Source organism: Bacidia gigantensis, assembly GCF_019456465.1.
Source record: "Bacidia gigantensis strain McMullin 20006 chromosome Unknown contig_134, whole genome shotgun sequence".
Lineage (NCBI taxonomy): Eukaryota > Fungi > Ascomycota > Lecanoromycetes > Lecanorales > Ramalinaceae > Bacidia > Bacidia gigantensis.
Window position 1 is genome coordinate 913,999 of NW_025408593.1, and position 17,823 is coordinate 931,821.

The 17,823-nt window shown below is 49.2% G+C and overlaps 7 protein-coding genes across 7 annotated transcripts; 4 read left to right on the top strand and 3 right to left on the bottom strand.

The window, feature by feature from the left end:
- Nucleotides 1–1,069: 1,069 nt before the first annotated feature.
- Nucleotides 1,070–2,349, top strand: KY384_002050 (uncharacterized protein; the record flags this gene model as incomplete). Its single annotated transcript, XM_044810576.1, has 3 exons — nt 1,070–1,120; nt 1,175–1,192; nt 1,240–2,349. The coding sequence occupies 3 exons, from the start codon at nt 1,070–1,072 to the stop codon at nt 2,347–2,349; spliced, it is 1,179 nt and encodes a 392-aa protein (XP_044672550.1).
- Nucleotides 2,350–3,521: 1,172 nt separating this feature from the next.
- On the bottom strand, nt 3,522–5,799 carry KY384_002051 (uncharacterized protein; the record flags this gene model as incomplete). The annotated part of the gene is made up of 2 exons (XM_044810577.1): nt 3,522–5,293; nt 5,343–5,799. The coding sequence occupies 2 exons, from the start codon at nt 5,797–5,799 to the stop codon at nt 3,522–3,524; spliced, it is 2,229 nt and encodes a 742-aa protein (XP_044672551.1).
- A 436-nt stretch (nt 5,800–6,235) lies between these two features.
- KY384_002052 (uncharacterized protein) lies at nt 6,236–6,900 on the top strand (the record flags this gene model as incomplete). Its single annotated transcript, XM_044810578.1, has 2 exons — nt 6,236–6,563; nt 6,608–6,900. 2 exons carry the CDS (start codon nt 6,236–6,238, stop codon nt 6,898–6,900), a joined length of 621 nt encoding a protein of 206 aa, XP_044672552.1.
- A 616-nt stretch (nt 6,901–7,516) lies between these two features.
- On the bottom strand, nt 7,517–8,144 carry KY384_002053 (uncharacterized protein; the record flags this gene model as incomplete). Its single annotated transcript, XM_044810579.1, has 2 exons — nt 7,517–7,978; nt 8,049–8,144. 2 exons carry the CDS (start codon nt 8,142–8,144, stop codon nt 7,517–7,519), a joined length of 558 nt encoding a protein of 185 aa, XP_044672553.1.
- Nucleotides 8,145–11,487: 3,343 nt separating this feature from the next.
- KY384_002054 (uncharacterized protein) lies at nt 11,488–13,605 on the top strand (the record flags this gene model as incomplete). The annotated part of the gene is made up of 1 exon (XM_044810580.1): nt 11,488–13,605. One exon carries the CDS (start codon nt 11,488–11,490, stop codon nt 13,603–13,605), a length of 2,118 nt encoding a protein of 705 aa, XP_044672554.1.
- Nucleotides 13,606–14,254: 649 nt separating this feature from the next.
- On the top strand, nt 14,255–15,019 carry KY384_002055 (uncharacterized protein; the record flags this gene model as incomplete). The annotated part of the gene is made up of 1 exon (XM_044810581.1): nt 14,255–15,019. One exon carries the CDS (start codon nt 14,255–14,257, stop codon nt 15,017–15,019), a length of 765 nt encoding a protein of 254 aa, XP_044672555.1.
- A 399-nt stretch (nt 15,020–15,418) lies between these two features.
- On the bottom strand, nt 15,419–17,591 carry KY384_002056 (uncharacterized protein; the record flags this gene model as incomplete). The annotated part of the gene is made up of 2 exons (XM_044810582.1): nt 15,419–16,603; nt 16,767–17,591. The coding sequence occupies 2 exons, from the start codon at nt 17,589–17,591 to the stop codon at nt 15,419–15,421; spliced, it is 2,010 nt and encodes a 669-aa protein (XP_044672556.1).
- Between the last annotated feature and the right edge of the window lie 232 nt (nt 17,592–17,823).

The following is a 17,823-nucleotide window of genomic DNA, read 5'->3' on the forward strand; positions in this document are numbered from 1 at the left end:
GTTGAATGGATTGCGGAGGCGGTTCATCTTAATATCTGGTGTGGACAAATTGCGATACTCGTAGCAATCAATGCAGAATGGAAAGGTTGAATACAAGCAATATAGAGGATTATCTCAAGCCATGCTTAGAAGACCATCTGCGTTGACGGTCGCAATGATGACGTCCCAGTGGGCTGTGATATCGCCGAGCCGCTCGGGAACTACCTTGCCGTGAGGAAGTCACGTTCGACCAGGGCACTCAAGTCTTTTCTTAGTTGTGCAGATTTCGAGCGCATGAGGGGGCGTAGTGCTAGTGGTATCAATGTGCCTAGCAGAATATACGTCAATAGATCAATCATCCCTTAGGAGTCAGTGTCTCTACATTCTAATGGTCAAGCTATCACAAGCGTGTTCTAGTGCAAGCGAAAGTTGCAAGGTACCCGTACTACCCCAGAACAGAAAAATAGTGCAAAGTCAATCCAACGTAGTAATCGTCCCTCAGTAGACGGCCTTTCCAAAGGTGAAGTTCACTTCCTCTCTCTTAACTTGGACCGTTGGCTGAAGAAAGGGGAGACCGCCGGGTAGTTCAATTGGAGGGTCGTCTACGGTAGCCGGGAGATTAATTGCCTCGAGTAGTACAGCTAGGAAGCATCTCAGAGCGACGTCTTCTCTGATATTGCCTATACTGGTGCAGGCTCTGAAGGATCTGATGCTGGCTGAGTGCGAATGTTTTCCACCGTCTGTCTTCGGTCGGCTCAGCCCTACTTCAGTCCGGTGGAGGCAAATGCAATGCCTTGCCTTGACTTGCATATCTGCAGCTCTTTCCAATGCTCCAAATTCTCTCTTATTCTTATGTGCGCAAGCTTTCTCATTGGACTGCTCTTCTGATGATCTCTGATGCCGATGTTTCATGAGTTTTCAAGTTCGCTTTAGGGTTTTGCTCCTTCGGTGGGTCGACTTCATTGGCTAGTGCCTCGTGTTGGCTCTGTAACACTTCATTACTGAAGATCTCGTGACTTCCAGACTTTCTCTCTTTCCACGCCTCATATCCGCCCAGGAGGAGAATTATGCTCTAACATTGAAGCACAAAATGCCGACAGCCTTCTGGAATTCATGGCAGCTATGGGAGCGGATGTGTTTTGTAGGAGTTCAGCTCATGGTTATATAAATGCACCCACGCTGACTCAACTGCTAGGTCCTTGCCTCTGGCATCGTATGTCTTGTCGCGAGCCTCGTAGGATCTTTCTCACAGAAATCTAGATCGTTGTCATCGCTTTGGGCTGTTTGAAACTAACATACAACCATTGGCGTCTACGCAAATACACCAAAATTAGAGCCGACAGGCTTGCTAGACGGCTAGAGACGCAGCACTCGGCCAGCGTTAGACGAGGACGAGCGAAAGAAGTACCCTTTGGTGTGCGAGCGTTAGAGAAAGGTGTCGAGGTTGAAGGCGTGTGGAATTCGAAAGTCAACACGCCTGCTCCTAGTGCACCTGCCAGTCCAACTTTGTCTGCGACGACGACAAAGCCCAAAAACCCTTTCGATTCCTCCGATACAGCAGCAAGTACGGCGTCCCTCACATCGATTGCTCCCCGCGTCGAAATTAGGAAGGCTACCGAGCATCACCCTCCGCTTTCTGGTATTGAAGTTCTTTCCCGTGGGAGACCTACTTACAAGCCACACCGCTCGTCAGGTCTTCGCTTCAGCAATTCTCACGAAGCTGTAGGTTGTGTGGATGCCCTGGCCCATCTCGCCGCTCGGTCCAAAACACAGTCAAATCAAGAAGACCTCTCTCATAGCTCTCAGTCAGGGTCTTCCGGCTCGAGCACTGACGGACGTGTTGCTTTTCGATACTCGTCCGAAATCGAATTTCCGCCGCCGGACAACAACCAGCTACAATCTGCTTCCTTCAAGCCATCGCCGACAGATTCCCGGACATGCTACGAAAGCAATCCTTTCCTAACCCCAGCAACAGCTCGTGATTCCGTTGATGAAGACGTCCCCTTAGATCATCTCAGCGGACTAATTCCACCAGAAAATCACGGTGATCACACAACTTACCAGCAACAGCTTCTTGACGGCGCTGAAATTGTGTACGATGAAGGACACGCACAGCCCTTTCGTTCTTTCCAAGCTGAACGTCGATCTCAAGTTATCAGGAAGATCAACTCAGGGTTTGAGATCTTGAAGCCTGGAACTTTGGATGCTCCGAAAGGACAAAGTGCAAGCCCTTCAATAGTACAAGCAGGCGCTAATATTAGTGAGGGTCGCCCACCACGGAAATTGCAGAAAAAGTCCAAGCGCCATAGCCTAGGTACTGCCAGCATCAACGGGGCTCAGGGCCTTGGGGAACAGAGTTCGTATGCATAAGCATAGGTTGTGCTATTTAATTGACTTAATTATCTCGGACATGCTTTGGGGAGAAGGAGAACCGTAATCGCTAATTAGGCCTGAAAGGAAATCTCCTTGCTTCTACTTACATCCTAGAACTCACGTATGACAGAATTCGATAGCATTTACTTGTGGAGCCAAAGCGTATTTCCCAGTCATTATTGCTGTTAGTTACGCGCCTAGACGTCTGAAAACGTGGTGGACGTCCTTCTTCTCTGCTTCCATGGACAACACGCTTGAATCATGGCAGACTTGTCCCTTAAATTTTCAGCGTGATGGAGACGGATCAACATCATGCAAGCTAATGAAGACTGCGACCCCATACTGTGGGAAATCATCACCTCAGGCAAAGGAAAATATTTCTAAAATTCAAGTTCGCACTTCGCGTGATGGTTTGATGTTCAAGTACCAAAATCGTCCTTACCAGATCCACTAAAGATAGGACGTAAAGCCCTGTCAAGTGAAATTTGATTTGATCACCAAGATTCAATGACTAGATTTCTGGAGGTCCCCATTTGCTTTTGAACAGGTGCTTCGACAGATCTGAATGCAGGAATTGAGATCATTCAATTGCCTTTTCAGCACTTAGACCGACCATATATAATTCTACTCGCATAGTGGCTATTGGTCTGCTCATGGTGGGTCGACATATACGATAGAAGGGTTCGAACTTGGAATATACAGCCTAGATGGTGTAGTGGGAACACATCAAGACCATAAATTCGCATGGAGGGTAATCCGAGGGAATTGCGATGTAGTTGTTCTTTCAAATTACCTGGTGAAATCACTTTTTGTCTTCTTCCTATTCTCACCCTTTCCGCTGATGGGGGCTGACGGGCGACCTATTAGCCATAGGACTTAAAGACTCATATAAATGTCACACTTTTTGAGCTATTCTGTTGTACCATCTTAGCTTTGATGAAATTCTACGAAGAGACAGTAATTTCATTGCCACTCACAGCTTGAGACAGTGTTCCCCGTGATAAGGGTTCAGACATGCAAGAAGATCTATCCTAATTGCAATTGAAGCCGTGCCCGAAGAGCGTAGGGGTCCTGGTGTGGCGTACTCTCCTCTCCCAGAGCCTTCAATAGCAACTAGAAGAGTTTAAGAAAACTAAAAGTAGACGAGAGCCATCGAAAGTTTTTAGATTTCACTCATTGAGCAACTGCAGTAGGATTTTGGCACCACCATTACCTTTCTCCCCAGGTTTCTTCTTTTTTGTACTCTGAACCTTCCCGTTTGTCTTGGAGACCACTTGCGCTCTCGCTGCATCTTCAATTCTCTCCTTGTCTGCGCTTAGCAATTCCTTCAATTCTTTTCTGTGCTTGAAACTCGCTGACTCAAGCATTGCGACTACAACAAAGGAGTTTTCGCTCACAGCCCACTCTGTAATCTCATTACGTATCGCCTGGTAGAGCTGTTCATCAAACCCTAGTGGCGGGTCTAGATAATCCACTGTGCAACTTTGCGGATTGTAATGGCCTCCTTGAACCAGGTTTCGAAGCATTCGTCGAGCGGACGGCTGTTTGAGCAATTCGCGTGTTTCGGCGGAATTCGTGAGATTAACCAAAGCCCCGAGCGCCCTCTCTCGGTCGGTAGGATTGCACTGCGGATTTGCGAGCAATATTTCTGAGATAAATTGGCAGCCATACGTACTGGTCACTGCTTCTGGAGCCTGATCGGCGATCAAACGCAGCAAAGGAGGCGAGAAGAACTTCACAAGCTCAGACCGTCGGGCCTCTGGATCTTTTCTGGAAGTCGTTTTCCGAATATCCTGTATTTTATCAACTACGTCGAGAGTGGAGGTATGACTAGTGGGAGGGATGAGATTTCTAGATCGGCCTGCGAAGACATATAATAACGGAATACGAGCATTGCCGTGCTTCATCGCGTCAAATACAGTATCCGCATGTAATTCGATCTTTTCGTCGGCGCCTAACAGTTCCGGCAGAATGACTTTAGACGTGAGAACTGTGTCATCGATAACATCAAATGCTGTGAGTAGGACCTTGTGTGCGTAATTATCATATGCCATCATTTGGATGGTTTTTCGGTAGCTCCTGAGGATGAGTTTACGATCTTTGGCATTCGTGTATGCCAGCGCAAGACAAACTAGATCAGCGCCCGGCTTTGTAAAAGCAAGATTCTTTAGCAGATCGCCTTCCTCGTCCCCTTTCAATAATTCGATGAACTCATTAGAATCCTCGCTCCCTTGCTGAAGGTTAACATAGTATTGCAGCATAGCATCATGTAGAATGGTGAAGCCAGCAGTCTTTTTCTGAAGGAGTAGATTAATGAGCTCATGGAGATATCGCATGATTGGTTTTCTTTTCTCTGGGCTGCCTTCAAGGATTGCTTTCAAGTCTGCCGTAATGCTCTTGTCCCCAGTTTTTCTGAACAAGGAGAACTCGGGCCCGTACCACTCTCTAAGAAGGGCGGCTTTCTGGTCAGGTGTGGCCGCTGCCCGATAAACATCGTCGAGAATCCAAGCTGCTTCAGGATGCTTTATCATTTGCCTTACGTGCCCGTAGAATTCGGGAATGACCATGTCTCTGATCTGCTCATCACCATATGAGAGTAATTTTCCTACTAAGAACTTGGCGTACTTGCTCTCGGTCAAACTCTTAAAGTCACCTTTGAGCTCACGTGCGATCATCCTCTTCTGCTCAGGCCTTCCATACTTCACCGCAGTCTGGACGACTCTGACCGAGTCATGCTTGAACACAAAATCGTGGATGTGGCCGGTTATAATGTCAAAAAGCTCAGCGACTAAAGCTTTGCGCTCCTCTTGAGGGACGTGGGACTTCCTGCGCAGTTTCTCCCATAGCTTCTTCGTCCTAGCTATCGAATCCGCGTTAGGTTTTGCAGCTTTCCGTTCTTTGGCTGTCTCTCTTTGCTTCGCGTGAGATTCCCGAGACGAGCCTGGAGGATTGTCAATCATATGTGTTATGCAAGTCTGAGCGTCGCTTACTTGAAGCCCCATTCTGCACTTTTGGCTTTGATTCATTGGTCACTTCACGTTCCTCCGCGACTAAAGCGACTCCACCGTTCGGATCGTTGTCACGATCTGGCAGGCCTTCGAATTGACCTTCACTGTCCTCTTCATCGTCTGACGGCCAGCTTGCACCGTCACCTGCACCACTGGATGACGCTGTATCGGATTCAACTAGTGGATCAGAATCCCATGCTGTCTCTGCAATCTTAGAATCATCCAGAGGGCCCTCGTCTGATGCACCGCCCCAGACATTGTTACTCCTCGAGGAAGAGTCAGTGCTACTTTCTTCTTGCTTCACCCGTGGAACTGCCTCATTTTCTTTCCTGAACTTCTTATGCACTTCGCGGGTTGTAGGGGTTGTTGACTTGCGCTTGATTGCCGCCATCGTGGCACGATCTGGAGCTTCTTGAGCACATCCAGATTTCTTTGACATTTTTCGTGTGCGATATCTGATTGGTTGGGAAGCGCCAAGCCTTCCAACGACCCTCCAAGCTAAAATTAGAATTAGCAGCTACAACCGAGTCCTGCGTTGAAGCATCCTACGCTATCGTGCAACAGCTGAGCTGTGGTGAAACCATTGCATATTGATTCAATTGCCAAATCCCTGTTCGAGCCTCCACTCAGCTTGTACCACGCCAGCGAAAGTTGAGCTTTTGGGTGGCGCATCATTTATGGTGCAGGAGGCTGTGTTTAGCTGTTGTGCCAAGCTGGCCTGGATCCAGGGTACAAGTACTATGTATCAGCTCACCCTCACGTGTTCCTAAGGTTGACCTGCATTGTGTATCACCGTGACGGTATTGTCTTCTATCATATTGCTACCGTTCATTCATCAATTCCTCTGAAAGAAACCGACTATTGACCACAGCACAATGACTGCCCCACTCCAACCCTTCAACCCGCCCGTGGGGATCCTCTCGAACTTCTGCCAACCACATCCTGTCACCCTCAAGATGAAAGAAAAGGGCATGTTCAGCGGTAGCATCACAGGCGACGACTTCAGCATTACGGACGTGAATGGACGAGAAGTCTGCAAATGCAAGGGCAAAGTCATGAGCATCTCCGCTCGCAAGATCTTCACCGACCCTTCGGGCCGCGAACTCTTTCATCTGAAGAACAAATTGCTTGCACTGGCAAAGTCTTTCATTGGAGAAAGCCCGGATGGGAAGCAGCTTTTCGAGGTAAAAGGGAAATTCTCACGTATGTAATAGTTTTCAATTCCTTGCTGTTGCTTGAACGCAAAGGACTCGCAATTGACAAGCTTCTCGCAGTGCTTTCTTCCAAGTCAACAATCTCATTCATCAATGCTTCGACCAACCAGAGCATGACCCTCGACCTCAAAGGGGACTGGCTTGATCGGTCTGCGGAGGTGACCCTACAAGGTCGTCCTGTTGCCACCATATCCCGCAGCTTCTTGAATTTCGGACAGCTCGTTAGCGACAAGCAGACGTATTATGTCAACTGCGCCCCAGGAGTGGACTTAGTCCTCATGGCCGCAATCTGCGTCTGTTTGGACGAGAGGGAGAATGACAAGTGATACGTCGGTTAGGGACGAGGGCACAGATTACCGCTCAGGTAGAAGGGCTGACGTATATGGACGCTTTTTGAGAGGTTAATGGCGCTGAGGAGGGCATTAATGAGGAACGAAAGCGAGTGGGTGTCTGGGAAGGGTGTACAATATGTATGCCGAGGACGTCCGACCGATTGTGCTTATGTGCAGCCAATTCGATGCTCGTCATCTTCCATAATGCGTTTTATGTGCCCCGCACATTTCATGCAGTAGCGTTTATCGATCATATCGCGAGTGCGGCTTTTATGCAACTCCCAAGCCGTAGCGTGGTCCTAAGTACATGCGCACCATGAGAAAGCAGGATCATCCACCCACAACGACCCTTGGGACACCCTTCTCCCAAATTGAATGCGTCGAGGTACGTACTGTAAACACCACCACATGACGAATGCATAAATGAACAGAATTCCGTCGAAGCCTTTCTAAACCTGTATGTACCCCGATTACTTTTGGCCAGATCACCATCCCGAATGCACAATATTTTCCAACACCTGTAAATGATCGCTAAAAGCACATGACTAGTCTCCTGATCATCATTGTCCTTGATCCGGCCGGAGGGGCGCGCATCTGTAGGATGAAGTGATCACTGGTCGTCAGCTAAGGCCACTCTGACGGTCTTGACGACCTCCTTTCGAACCTCGGTTAAGCTTCCCCCACAATCAACTTCGAGGACATCTTTTCTATGCTCTTGCATATCGGGTTCCTCAAGAAGCTCCATTTGTGACCTCACCATAGTGCTCTTCATGAAATGACCCTTCCTGCCCAAGACCCGAGCGAGCAAGATGTTTTCGTCAGCCTTCAAGAAAATAAAGTGAACCATCACATCATTGTCATGGTAAGCAGCGACTCTGATGACGTCTCTATATCGTCTCTTGAGTGCTGAGCACGTGACTACCACGCCGTCATGAACTTTGGTTCGGGAGGATTTCGAGGGTGAAAGGCGGTTGGTAGCTGCCTCGCGTAGCTGGATGAGCCAGTCCCACCGATCTTGGTCGGTCAATGCCTGACCTTGTGACATTTTCTGCTTGTTGGATTCAGAATGATACTACAGGTTCACGGAGAGTCAGACGCAGGCTTCTTGTCAAAAAGATGAGGCCCCTTCTAGAACCACTTACATCGTCACCTTCGAGATAGGGTATGGAAAGCTCTTGCGCTAAGTATTGGGCGACTGTGCTCTTGCCGCAGCCGGCCGGTCCGGTAATTATCCACATATGGCGGTGGTGATGCAAGGCCAGAGCGCCATGAATCTGTTTGATGGAGTCTTGTGACGCGAAATCCATGGATGGGGGTGTTGGCAGATTGTGCCTTCCGTTGAGCGTGAGCGTAGTCATTGTAGAGTTGTATGACTTATTGGCAAGGATACTTGGATGGGTTGGGGGAGGGTGGAAGGCGCCGTTGGCGGATGTGGAATTTTCTATGGGAATGGGCTTTCGATTGTGAGGATAGCAGACTGGCTTTGTCCATGTCAGGCTGAGTAAATGCGAGAAGGGAGTAGGGAGTGAGTCGAATATGTATGAAGATGAGAGAAGATTTTAGGGGCATAATAATAAGTCGCAGGTGATTCTTTGCAGATTGGCGAATCAATCGATGTGGCCCGGAGAAGGGATCGGGGAGGGATAGGGCGGGACGAATTGAGCAAAAGCCAACAGCAAGTCAAGCATCACTGTCAGCTTAAAGCAAGAGAGCGTAACCCCACACTAGGGCAACTTCACGAAGAGAAAAGCTTGGTTCAATGTGTGAACTCGCGTGCTTGGCAAACAACAGCGGCAGTCCAGCGAGCACGGCGGCGGAAGGGTGCAATTATTATTGACGGGCATTATTGGATCGAGATGGCTCATGATCATCAGAGCTCGTGGTTTATTGCCATCAACTATTATTTCCCCTTGTTTCTTCTTGTTGAAGCCAGAGGTCCGAGCGTCCCTCGCCGAATACATATTCCTGCCTCTTGGCTCCAAACGGGGCTGAATGCAGTTAGCTCACCGATCTAGCTGCCAACATGAGTGCCTAACCCATCATCTCAAACCTCATCAGGAGCCAGGACGAATGACTGGAAACGCAGGGACTGCTCTAGCTCCGGGCCGCACGACCAAAATCCTGGGATTTCGATGATCAAATACTACACTGCTAGTAAAGCGTAAAGCTCGGGTATCCTTAGAGCCTTTGACATAATCGAATCTCGCTCTCTTTTCATCGGACCTATTACTATTTTCATCGTTGCTGAAGGCTACGGCCCAACATTCCAGCATTACAACGCGGCGGTCACTGAGCGTCGGCCGAAGATAATACGTTGGGATCTTGGAAATCTCCACAGCAGCGCCAAAAAAACTCCCATAAGAAAAGTTAAGGGGAAATAAGGTCCATGCAGGCGCGTGCTCGGAGAATTCGAGACAGGGTCAGGACTAAGGTGAATACAGACGTGGGGGTAGGTTCGTCTTCAAAAGAACAGATGGCTTTGTTTTACTCGAATCGAATTCTCCTTCTCACAGACGATGAATACTCGGGATCAAACATCGGTAAAATAACGGTGGGCGATGATTATAGGGCTACTAATAAGGTATACTTCTGTGTAGCGGTGTGCAGCTGCATACCTCGGAGCGTAAAGCGATTCATGCAATTTGACAGGCTACGTTTCAGGCTCTGCGTGTTCTGGCCACGGGCCTGTGAAGATCGATGTTCACGTGGAGAATGGCAGGGACGTATCAGTGCTACACCATGCTGATTGCAGTTAAAGGACTCGCTTGCTAAGGAAATTGTGTGGGCCATATGCACTCCGCACTTCGCAGATTTTTCGAACAGCGGATGCTCCGTCGATCCCACTATTACGTGAGCTGCTCCGGCATCCACAATAATCCTTTCTCGCTTCTCCACCGAACATCTGCTTCGCAGACGTCAGACACAACAGCTTGTTGCTAACACCAAATGCAGTATTTCTTCGGCACTCGTGAGCTGTCGTGCCCATGAACGTCCAGACACGGGATCGGGGTCGGATGAGGGTCGGATGAGGGAGCACAATGGCGAATTATCCAACTCAACAGTTTCAACACGAGCGTGCTGTAGATACCCTCCCGAATGCGCCCTTTATTCCGACCGATACCAAAAGTCCCATCGAAGGTTCCCTGAGGAAGTCGTTAGGACCTAATACCAGATGCATCACAGAAAGAGCTCACCCTTTTCATTCACTGCCACGGTAGCGTACTTGTCACTAGGAACCAGCCACACCTAGGAAAGAATTATCCCCTTGAGTCACCAGACAATCATGAACAGCCAGGAAATGGTGATGTTCAATCGAGAATATGCTTACCGACCAGCGCCCGCCTCTACTCCTGGCCAATTCTTCAGTTTCGGATTACGCCTATTTTCGACGAGGGACGAGAGGAAGCTTACTTTGTTTTCTTGTGTACCGCCTTCGCTGCATGTTCCGCATCGCTACGATTTGCAAATGTGACCATCCAATAGGGCAGAATTTTTCCGTCTCGGGTAGAAGCCTGATCCTACACCTGCAAATCAATCATTTCGTCACAACGGGCTGTCGCGATCAACTCACGAAACTGAGAATTCTACCGTAAGGGGCAAGCACGTCTTTGCATTTTGTCCACAGGCTTGATTCGCTGGACCGGTCCTGATCAGCACGCTCCGAATATTTCCCAATGCGATGGACTTCTATACCCAATGATCAGATGCCTTTGAAGGCATTCATCACTCTGTCTCATGGTGGTGGTAATGAGAGCTCAATTTCGAGGTCTTCTGCACATTGGAACGCCCAAGGACAAATGGAGGTTCGGCACTCATGATTTTGATGAAGCATGGGAATGCCTCCTTGTTGCTGGAGGTGGTCATTATGTAGGCAGCGTACCTCTCTGTCAGGCGTGGGTACCATGAGATTGCAAGGCTGCACTGTTGCCTACCCGTTCCGTACAATATAGGCAACTAAATTTAATTCAAACATCGGACGTTTATGCAAGGGGCGATGAGTAGCACGCAGACTTGTGCCTGAACAGGTGGATCGATTTATCTCATTGAGTGCTAGCAAGTTCTCACCATTGTCCACCCCATCCTGAGATCCTTCCGGGGGGCTTTACTTGCAGCGGGCACTAGAAGTAAGGCCCCTGCCAGATCTCTGATCTGAGCCCTAATTCCTGCGGGTCATGTTGTCATCGACCAGCAACTCTTTGGTTATACGTTGTTGCACCCTGTTTGGTTGCTTCTATGTCTGAGCATCCTATCTCTGGCTAGTGCAAAGCCCGAACTTCGTGCAAAGGGCCTCGAACCATCCATGACGTTGCTCGACTTTGCCCTTGCGCTCCTTTGCATCTTCTGCCCCTCGTCATTGGACTGCCCCTCCATCGCCAGCTTTGCTTGACTCATTTGACTCAATTTATCTTTAATATCCCTAGCATGCGCCGGCAACTTCCTGACCCAAGCCTATTGTGGATATGAGTGTGGTGCTAGCTTTTCAACGCTTGCATGCCGGCTTCAGATGACGCCCTTGATTTTCTCGAGTCCCTTGTTATCTTTGACCAGATCTGCCCCTTCGCTATCGAGCGTCTCCCAGCCATGTCCCGCCGAGTGTTCGATGTGGGTCTTGATATGAGTCGGATGCGCGAGAGCTTGAAGTCACACAGGCACCCCCGACGGAGCAGGAGCTCAAACACAGGAAAACAGAACCACACCAAATCTAGCACGCCGCCTGACGATATCCTTGGGTCACAACAATTAGCTATGGTACCTCAACTGAAGCGCACACGAAGCAAATCTCTGAACGAGGCCGCAGCGCTGGGCGGCTCACCCGAAAGACCAATGGATATGGGCCACCCAGAAGACCTGCGCAGCCAAAATGAGAGTCCAAATTTTGACTTGAAACCTCCTCCGCCGAATATCAAAGTCAAACATATCGATACTTTGGCCGAGAAGCTGTTGTCAGGCAATCACCTCGACATTATACTCAATGACCCTTCTTTCTTTCTCCGCTTCACCGCTTTCCTTAACCGCTACAAGCCCAATATAGCACCAACATTGGTCCAGTATCTTGAGATGAAAAAGGCTATCAAGGCAGTGGAATATGCAAACGCTCTATCTGAAAGTCTACAGGCCACAACAGAAGACCCAAACTCGCCCGATCCTGTTCGCGTCGCGTCTTTAGAACCAGAATTCAAAGCCTGGGGCGATAAGATCTTCAACTCTCTCGTTACGGATGCTTTACCAGCCTACGTAACAACTTGCCTTACAAAGGTCGTGACAGAGTATATGATCAAGGAAATCACTGGCGCAGGTATGCCCGTGCATAGGGAGCTCGTGAGTGGGCTTGCGGAGACGTTCTGCTTGTCGGACCCTAATCAGGAAGATTGTCCAATCATATACGCCAGTGAAGAGTTCTATAGAACCACCCGATATTCCCGAGACGATTCCTTGGGTCGGAATTGTAGATTCCTGCAGGGAAGTCGGTCTGACGAGGCGACCGTAGAGAGGCTTCGCAAAAACATACGATCAGGCCAGGAGTCATGCGAATGTATACTCAACTACAGAAGGGACGGCTCTCCTTTCATGAACTTACTTCTTATTGCTCCTCTGTACGATAATCGAGGTGCCGTTAAGTACTTTATTGGCGCACAGGTAGACATCTCTGGTCTGATAGAGAACGGTCGGGGCCTGGACTCTTTCGAACGTCTCTTGAACGACTCCCGCCCGTCTGCAACTTCATACAGTAACCAAAATGATGATCGCGATGGCCAGAAACATCTCAAACCCCTTGAAGAGCTTTCCCAAATGCTAAGTGTTGATGAGTCGTCTCTCTTCCAGGGGCAGAGTCGTGAGGGTAGCACGAATGGGGATGCATCCAACTACAGCTACTCTACGCGTGTGACCCCCAGAAAGCAGCAGGACAGCGCCCGACGGGCTAGAAAAATTCTGGGAAATGAAGAGGAAGGCGAGGTCGACAACAAAAACCCCATGCCCCTTTCTGCCTCTCTGACATCTGGTCGGTTGCCAGGGGTCTATCAGAATTACCTTCTCGTTCGTCCACACCCATCTCTGCGCATTCTCTTCGTCTCCGCATCCCTGCGCGTCCCTGGTATCCTTCAATCCCCATTCTTAGCCCACATAGACGGATCGCAGCAAGTGATATCCGGCGTTACGGAGGCCTTCGAGCAAGGGGCAGCAGTCACAGCGAAGGTCAATTGGTGTCCCAAAGCACATGACCAGGGTCGGGACGACAGTTCTGATAAGCCTTCACCTGATGCACGAACGCGATATATTTCTTGTACCCCGCTTCTAGGTTCGGATGATAAAGTGGGGGTTTGGATGGTCGTGATGGTTGAAAACGAGCCTGCTCTTTCGGGAAATCTTCGACGGCCGCCACGAACACCAGACAGGCCGATCGAAAATGGACTACCAAATGGAATACCAAATGGAAATGGAGGCAAGGATAGTAGACGAAAGGGGGCCGGTGGTGGAGAGGATATGTATGCAGACTATATGCGGCATAGTGCTACGACTTCGATGGATAGCGAGAGGAAGCAGCACGACGAAAACATGGATGATCAAGTTGACGAAGCGAGTGTTAAAGGACCGGTGAATGGGCTGAAAGACGAGGACAGGGTGCAAGAGGTCTTCACCCCAACGGAAGAAAAAAGGAATATGGGGGAATGGACTTCGAAGGGGCATCCAATAACATGACCTACAGACACTGGAATTGGAACTCCATTGTCACATCTGTTGAGACGAGGCGTGGAGAAGCTCGTTTTTTGTTGGAGTTGGACGATAATGGCAGAAATGAGGGGCTGAAGGAAATGGAATGATCTGGATGACTGGGTATGTGCATTTGGCTATCATTGTCATGGATATATAAATGTAAATCGACATAACAGTACCACGCTTATCAGCTATAATTGAGATGTGGTGGCTATGGAACAAAGGATGCACATCTTTCTGGCTGCTTAGGGGCCACCGTGGCCAAAGATTAGTTACAGCAGGCCCTGAGGTGAATGGCCTTGGCGTACAAGCCCCGATCCTGGTCAGCTGACTTCCTATTTGCAAGTACAACATCGCTATTCTTGACGGTAAGAGAACACTGCAGAAGACTTCACCAAGAAGGGTCGCCCTCCTAGTAGAGCGTATATATATACTGCAATGTCAACCCATAATGTCCATCATCGACTCACCAGCAAAACACAACAACATCATTCTTCAACTTCCAATCTCACTTGTCAAGCATATCGTCGGCACAAGCGTGCATCTTCTGATTCATTTCCATTCTATTCTATCCAGCTGTCATACCCATTTCATTCCCTTTCATAAAAGAGTCTAAAAGCCCCCAACCACCAAAATGTATACCGTCGCTCTCGCAAGCCTTCTCCTCACCGGCTTCACAGCCGCCGCTCCCCTCGCCCAAGCCCAGGCCCAAGCCTCAGCCTCCGGCACCGTCACCCTCCAAATCGGCATCTCCACCAGCGGCGACGATTCAACCACGCGCACTATCCCATTCGGCACTCTCTTCGCCAACACCGCCGGCGCGCTCCCGCCCGCCAGCAGTCTGTCCGTTAGCTCCGTCAGCAACGTCCCCATCGATCCCTTCTCTAGTGTCTGTCAAGCCTTTACCGACGCGGCCGGCAAGATCAAGCTCGGTGGTACGTTTGACGACTCGATACCGGGCATCACAGTGTCGAAGGGCAACAATCTGGCGACGATCGGGAGTGTCTTCTGCTCGGACGCGGCCGGTGTGGCTGCCTTCTCCAGCGGCAGCGGAAATGGTAATGGTAAAGGCACCGGTTACGGTAATGGCAAGGGTGTTTCGGCCGTCAACATCAAGCTTGATTTCGATCTCGCGGAGGAGGGCGCCTCCGTTGGCACGGTCCCTGTCAACGGTCAATTGGTCCCAGTCAGGGGCACCTTCGCCACTCGCGTGGCCAACAAGGCTGCAATTCAGTCCGGTAACAATGGTCAGCAGCCTGACGGTGTCACCTGCCAAGCTTTCAGTGATGAGGCTGGGACGCTGAGTCTTGGAGCGGTGAAAGGCAATGGTGCGGAAACTGTCTTCGGTCAGAATGGCGCTGATGTCCCTATCGGAGCTTTCAAATGCGTGAATGCTTGAATGACGAGAGACTTGACATTCGATATCTGGCTGTGGTGTAAAGGCAGTCTGTGATATATGACTTGATGATTCTTTGTTTGTGGGTCTTCATGGAGCGTTTATAGCGATTTGCAAATTAGCGTATAGAATATTCATAAAATGAATTCCTTCTTATGAAAAGAGCCTCTATCCGGGACAGTTTTACATTTTTTTCTTCCCAAAATAAGATGAAGACCAATCACATAAGAGGCATGGGATTACATGCTTTCTGCTTCTATGCTTCAGTCAAATGAAAGTCATCAGCGCAAACCTCCAACTGAAAATGAGGAAATCAAGAATTAAGAGTTAGCTGTCTCAAGCTCTTCCTAATTACCATATATCCAATTCTATGGTCGTCGCAACCATATCCAATCACACGGTTCAGCAGACTCTTTCCCATGGCTCGCGCCATGGTACGCCTAAATGCTCAAAGATCTTCTTCTCATCTCTTCCCTCAACGAGAGTACCTTGTGTCAATCGTTGCCGTTTCGGACCCCTCAAAACATCCTTCCAAAGTCCTCTTTGGTTCAGCCTCATTCCCTTCTTGCTTGCCAGCAGCCTGATAGACCGATTGAAAATATCGTTACCAGTAAAATAGATTAGAGCTGCCCCAAGTTCGTTCCATGGGACAAACAGAAAGTCGATCCGACGCCACGGCCGGGAGTCTGTGCTGCTGTCATCTTTTCTTCGAGGCAGAGTACAGGCACCATGCCATTTGCTGCCCTCTTCTCTACTAGATGTGGCAAGTGGTGTCTTGATGTAACCGGCTTTGGTCAAAGCGGGAATAATTCTAGTAGCCATGATGTTGTGTATGGTTGAGATAGAAGCGTCAGGTTTGGTTACGATGAAATCAACATCACCAGAGTCTGCAGCACCTCGACGGTAAGACCCACCGATTGTGACTTGAAGAGTGGGCTCTGCTTTAGAGAGGAATTTGCGAACAAAGGACTCGTGTTGGCCCATCTCTTCTCGCGAAATACGAGCGTTGAAATCATCAAAATGAGCTACCCCTATCTGCTGGTTCCTTGATAGGGAGGCCTTTTGCTGAAGGTCTGACAGTAAGCGAAGACCTTCCTCTACCCACCTTTGCGCCTGGGCGTATCCAACACCGTATATTTTAAGGAACATTCGTAAAGACTCGTCATTTGGCTCGAGCTTGGTGCTTTCTAGCCTCCGTAGCTTGTTGGTGCAAACAATTTCTTCAATCTTGGCTGCTAGACGAGAACCTATCCACGGAAGCCTCGCAGCTTGCGCTGCGGTGACGATTCTCTCATCCTGCTTCCTCAATTGCGCAATAGCCTTTCGATAGGCAGTTGTGCGCCAGTGATCCTTGGTTTGATCATAATAGGTGGCCATTTGTTGCAAAACCTCTATTGTCCTAGCATTGGGATTGGCACCGTCTGGGTTTCCGTCATTCTTGGACATGCAGCTGAACTTGTCCTGCCACTTCTTATCGGAAGGTTCACTTGACCTTGACTTCGACCTTCGTTCATCCTGGCTTTCGTCGTCGCTGCTATCTAGAAACGTCCCTTTTCCAGCATCCGCTTCACCTTCTGAATCAAGCGGCTGTATCACGTATCAGTAAATCATCCTTGAGTCTTTTGTAAGCCAACATGATAGACTCAACGAAGCACAAGTAGACTATTCAAACTTGAACTTGAAAGATGGGTAGAGACAAATTACAGATCATTTGCAAGGTAAGTACGGCCGGGGGAAAATCATGACTCACGAGATCTTTGGTAGCGCGAGCTTCCTCAATGACCAGACTTAATGCATCGAGTGGGTGTCTGTTCTGTAGGGTAGAAACCTTGTCGGGTCTGTTCGATTGAGACAGAGCTTGCTCTTGTTGTTCTATGGAATGCTTTGCATCTGTCAGATTTATGGAGTGATTGTCGACTGCTGGTATCCTGGCATTTAAAGCCTCCTGATGGCCTTTCACACGATACTGACGCTGGTTAGGATTCAGTAGGGCCGAAAACCCGAGGCAGTCTGGTATGTAATTTGAGTTGACAAGGACAACCTTTTCTGCATGAGCGTCGAGATCGACAAACTTTGCTAGCTCTTGATAGTCGAGCCAGTCGTCAACGATAATGTGAGTAATAGTGTCATCTTTGGAATCGATGACCCTAACCGCACCATATTCCAAAGCCTTTCGCATTCGAAATCTCCGCACGCCATTAATGTCACTGTTTGGGAAGAAGAAGAATGCAAGCCCTCTGAAGAATTGCTTGGCCTCAGGGACTGATATGAGGCTTTCACCTCGTTTCCGCTTACCTCCCACCTTGGAACCTGGCTGACCACCCATCTTGCCTGGGTACTTCGATAGAGTAGATGGAACAGACGGATTAGATGGCGTTGGGGCCTTTGTGACTGTTAGGGCGGTTCTTCCAGCCGAGCTCTCCTCTGCGAATGACTCTTCCTGGGCTTCATGCACTTCCTTTGAGGACTGGTGGCGGACTACGGTGTCTAGCGGTTCAACTTCACACTCCTCTTCGCTGGATTCACCGAGGGCGTACAAACCCTCAAACATCGTTTTCTTCTCCTTTTCATCCATGTTGATTGTGATGAATCACATGAAGTAGGAATTTTGGAAAACATGATGTTATTGTGTGAACTACCTAGATGAATGGATGAACACGTTGGAACCAGAGACAAAGGATTGGTAGTACCAAGGTGTTGGAAGTCCAGGCCAGGCGCTGGTGGGCGGGTCTTGTAGGCGGGGCGGGCATCTTCGGCCACTTCCGGCCTGCGGGAGAGTCCCTTAAATCGTGCATTTATAGGGCTTA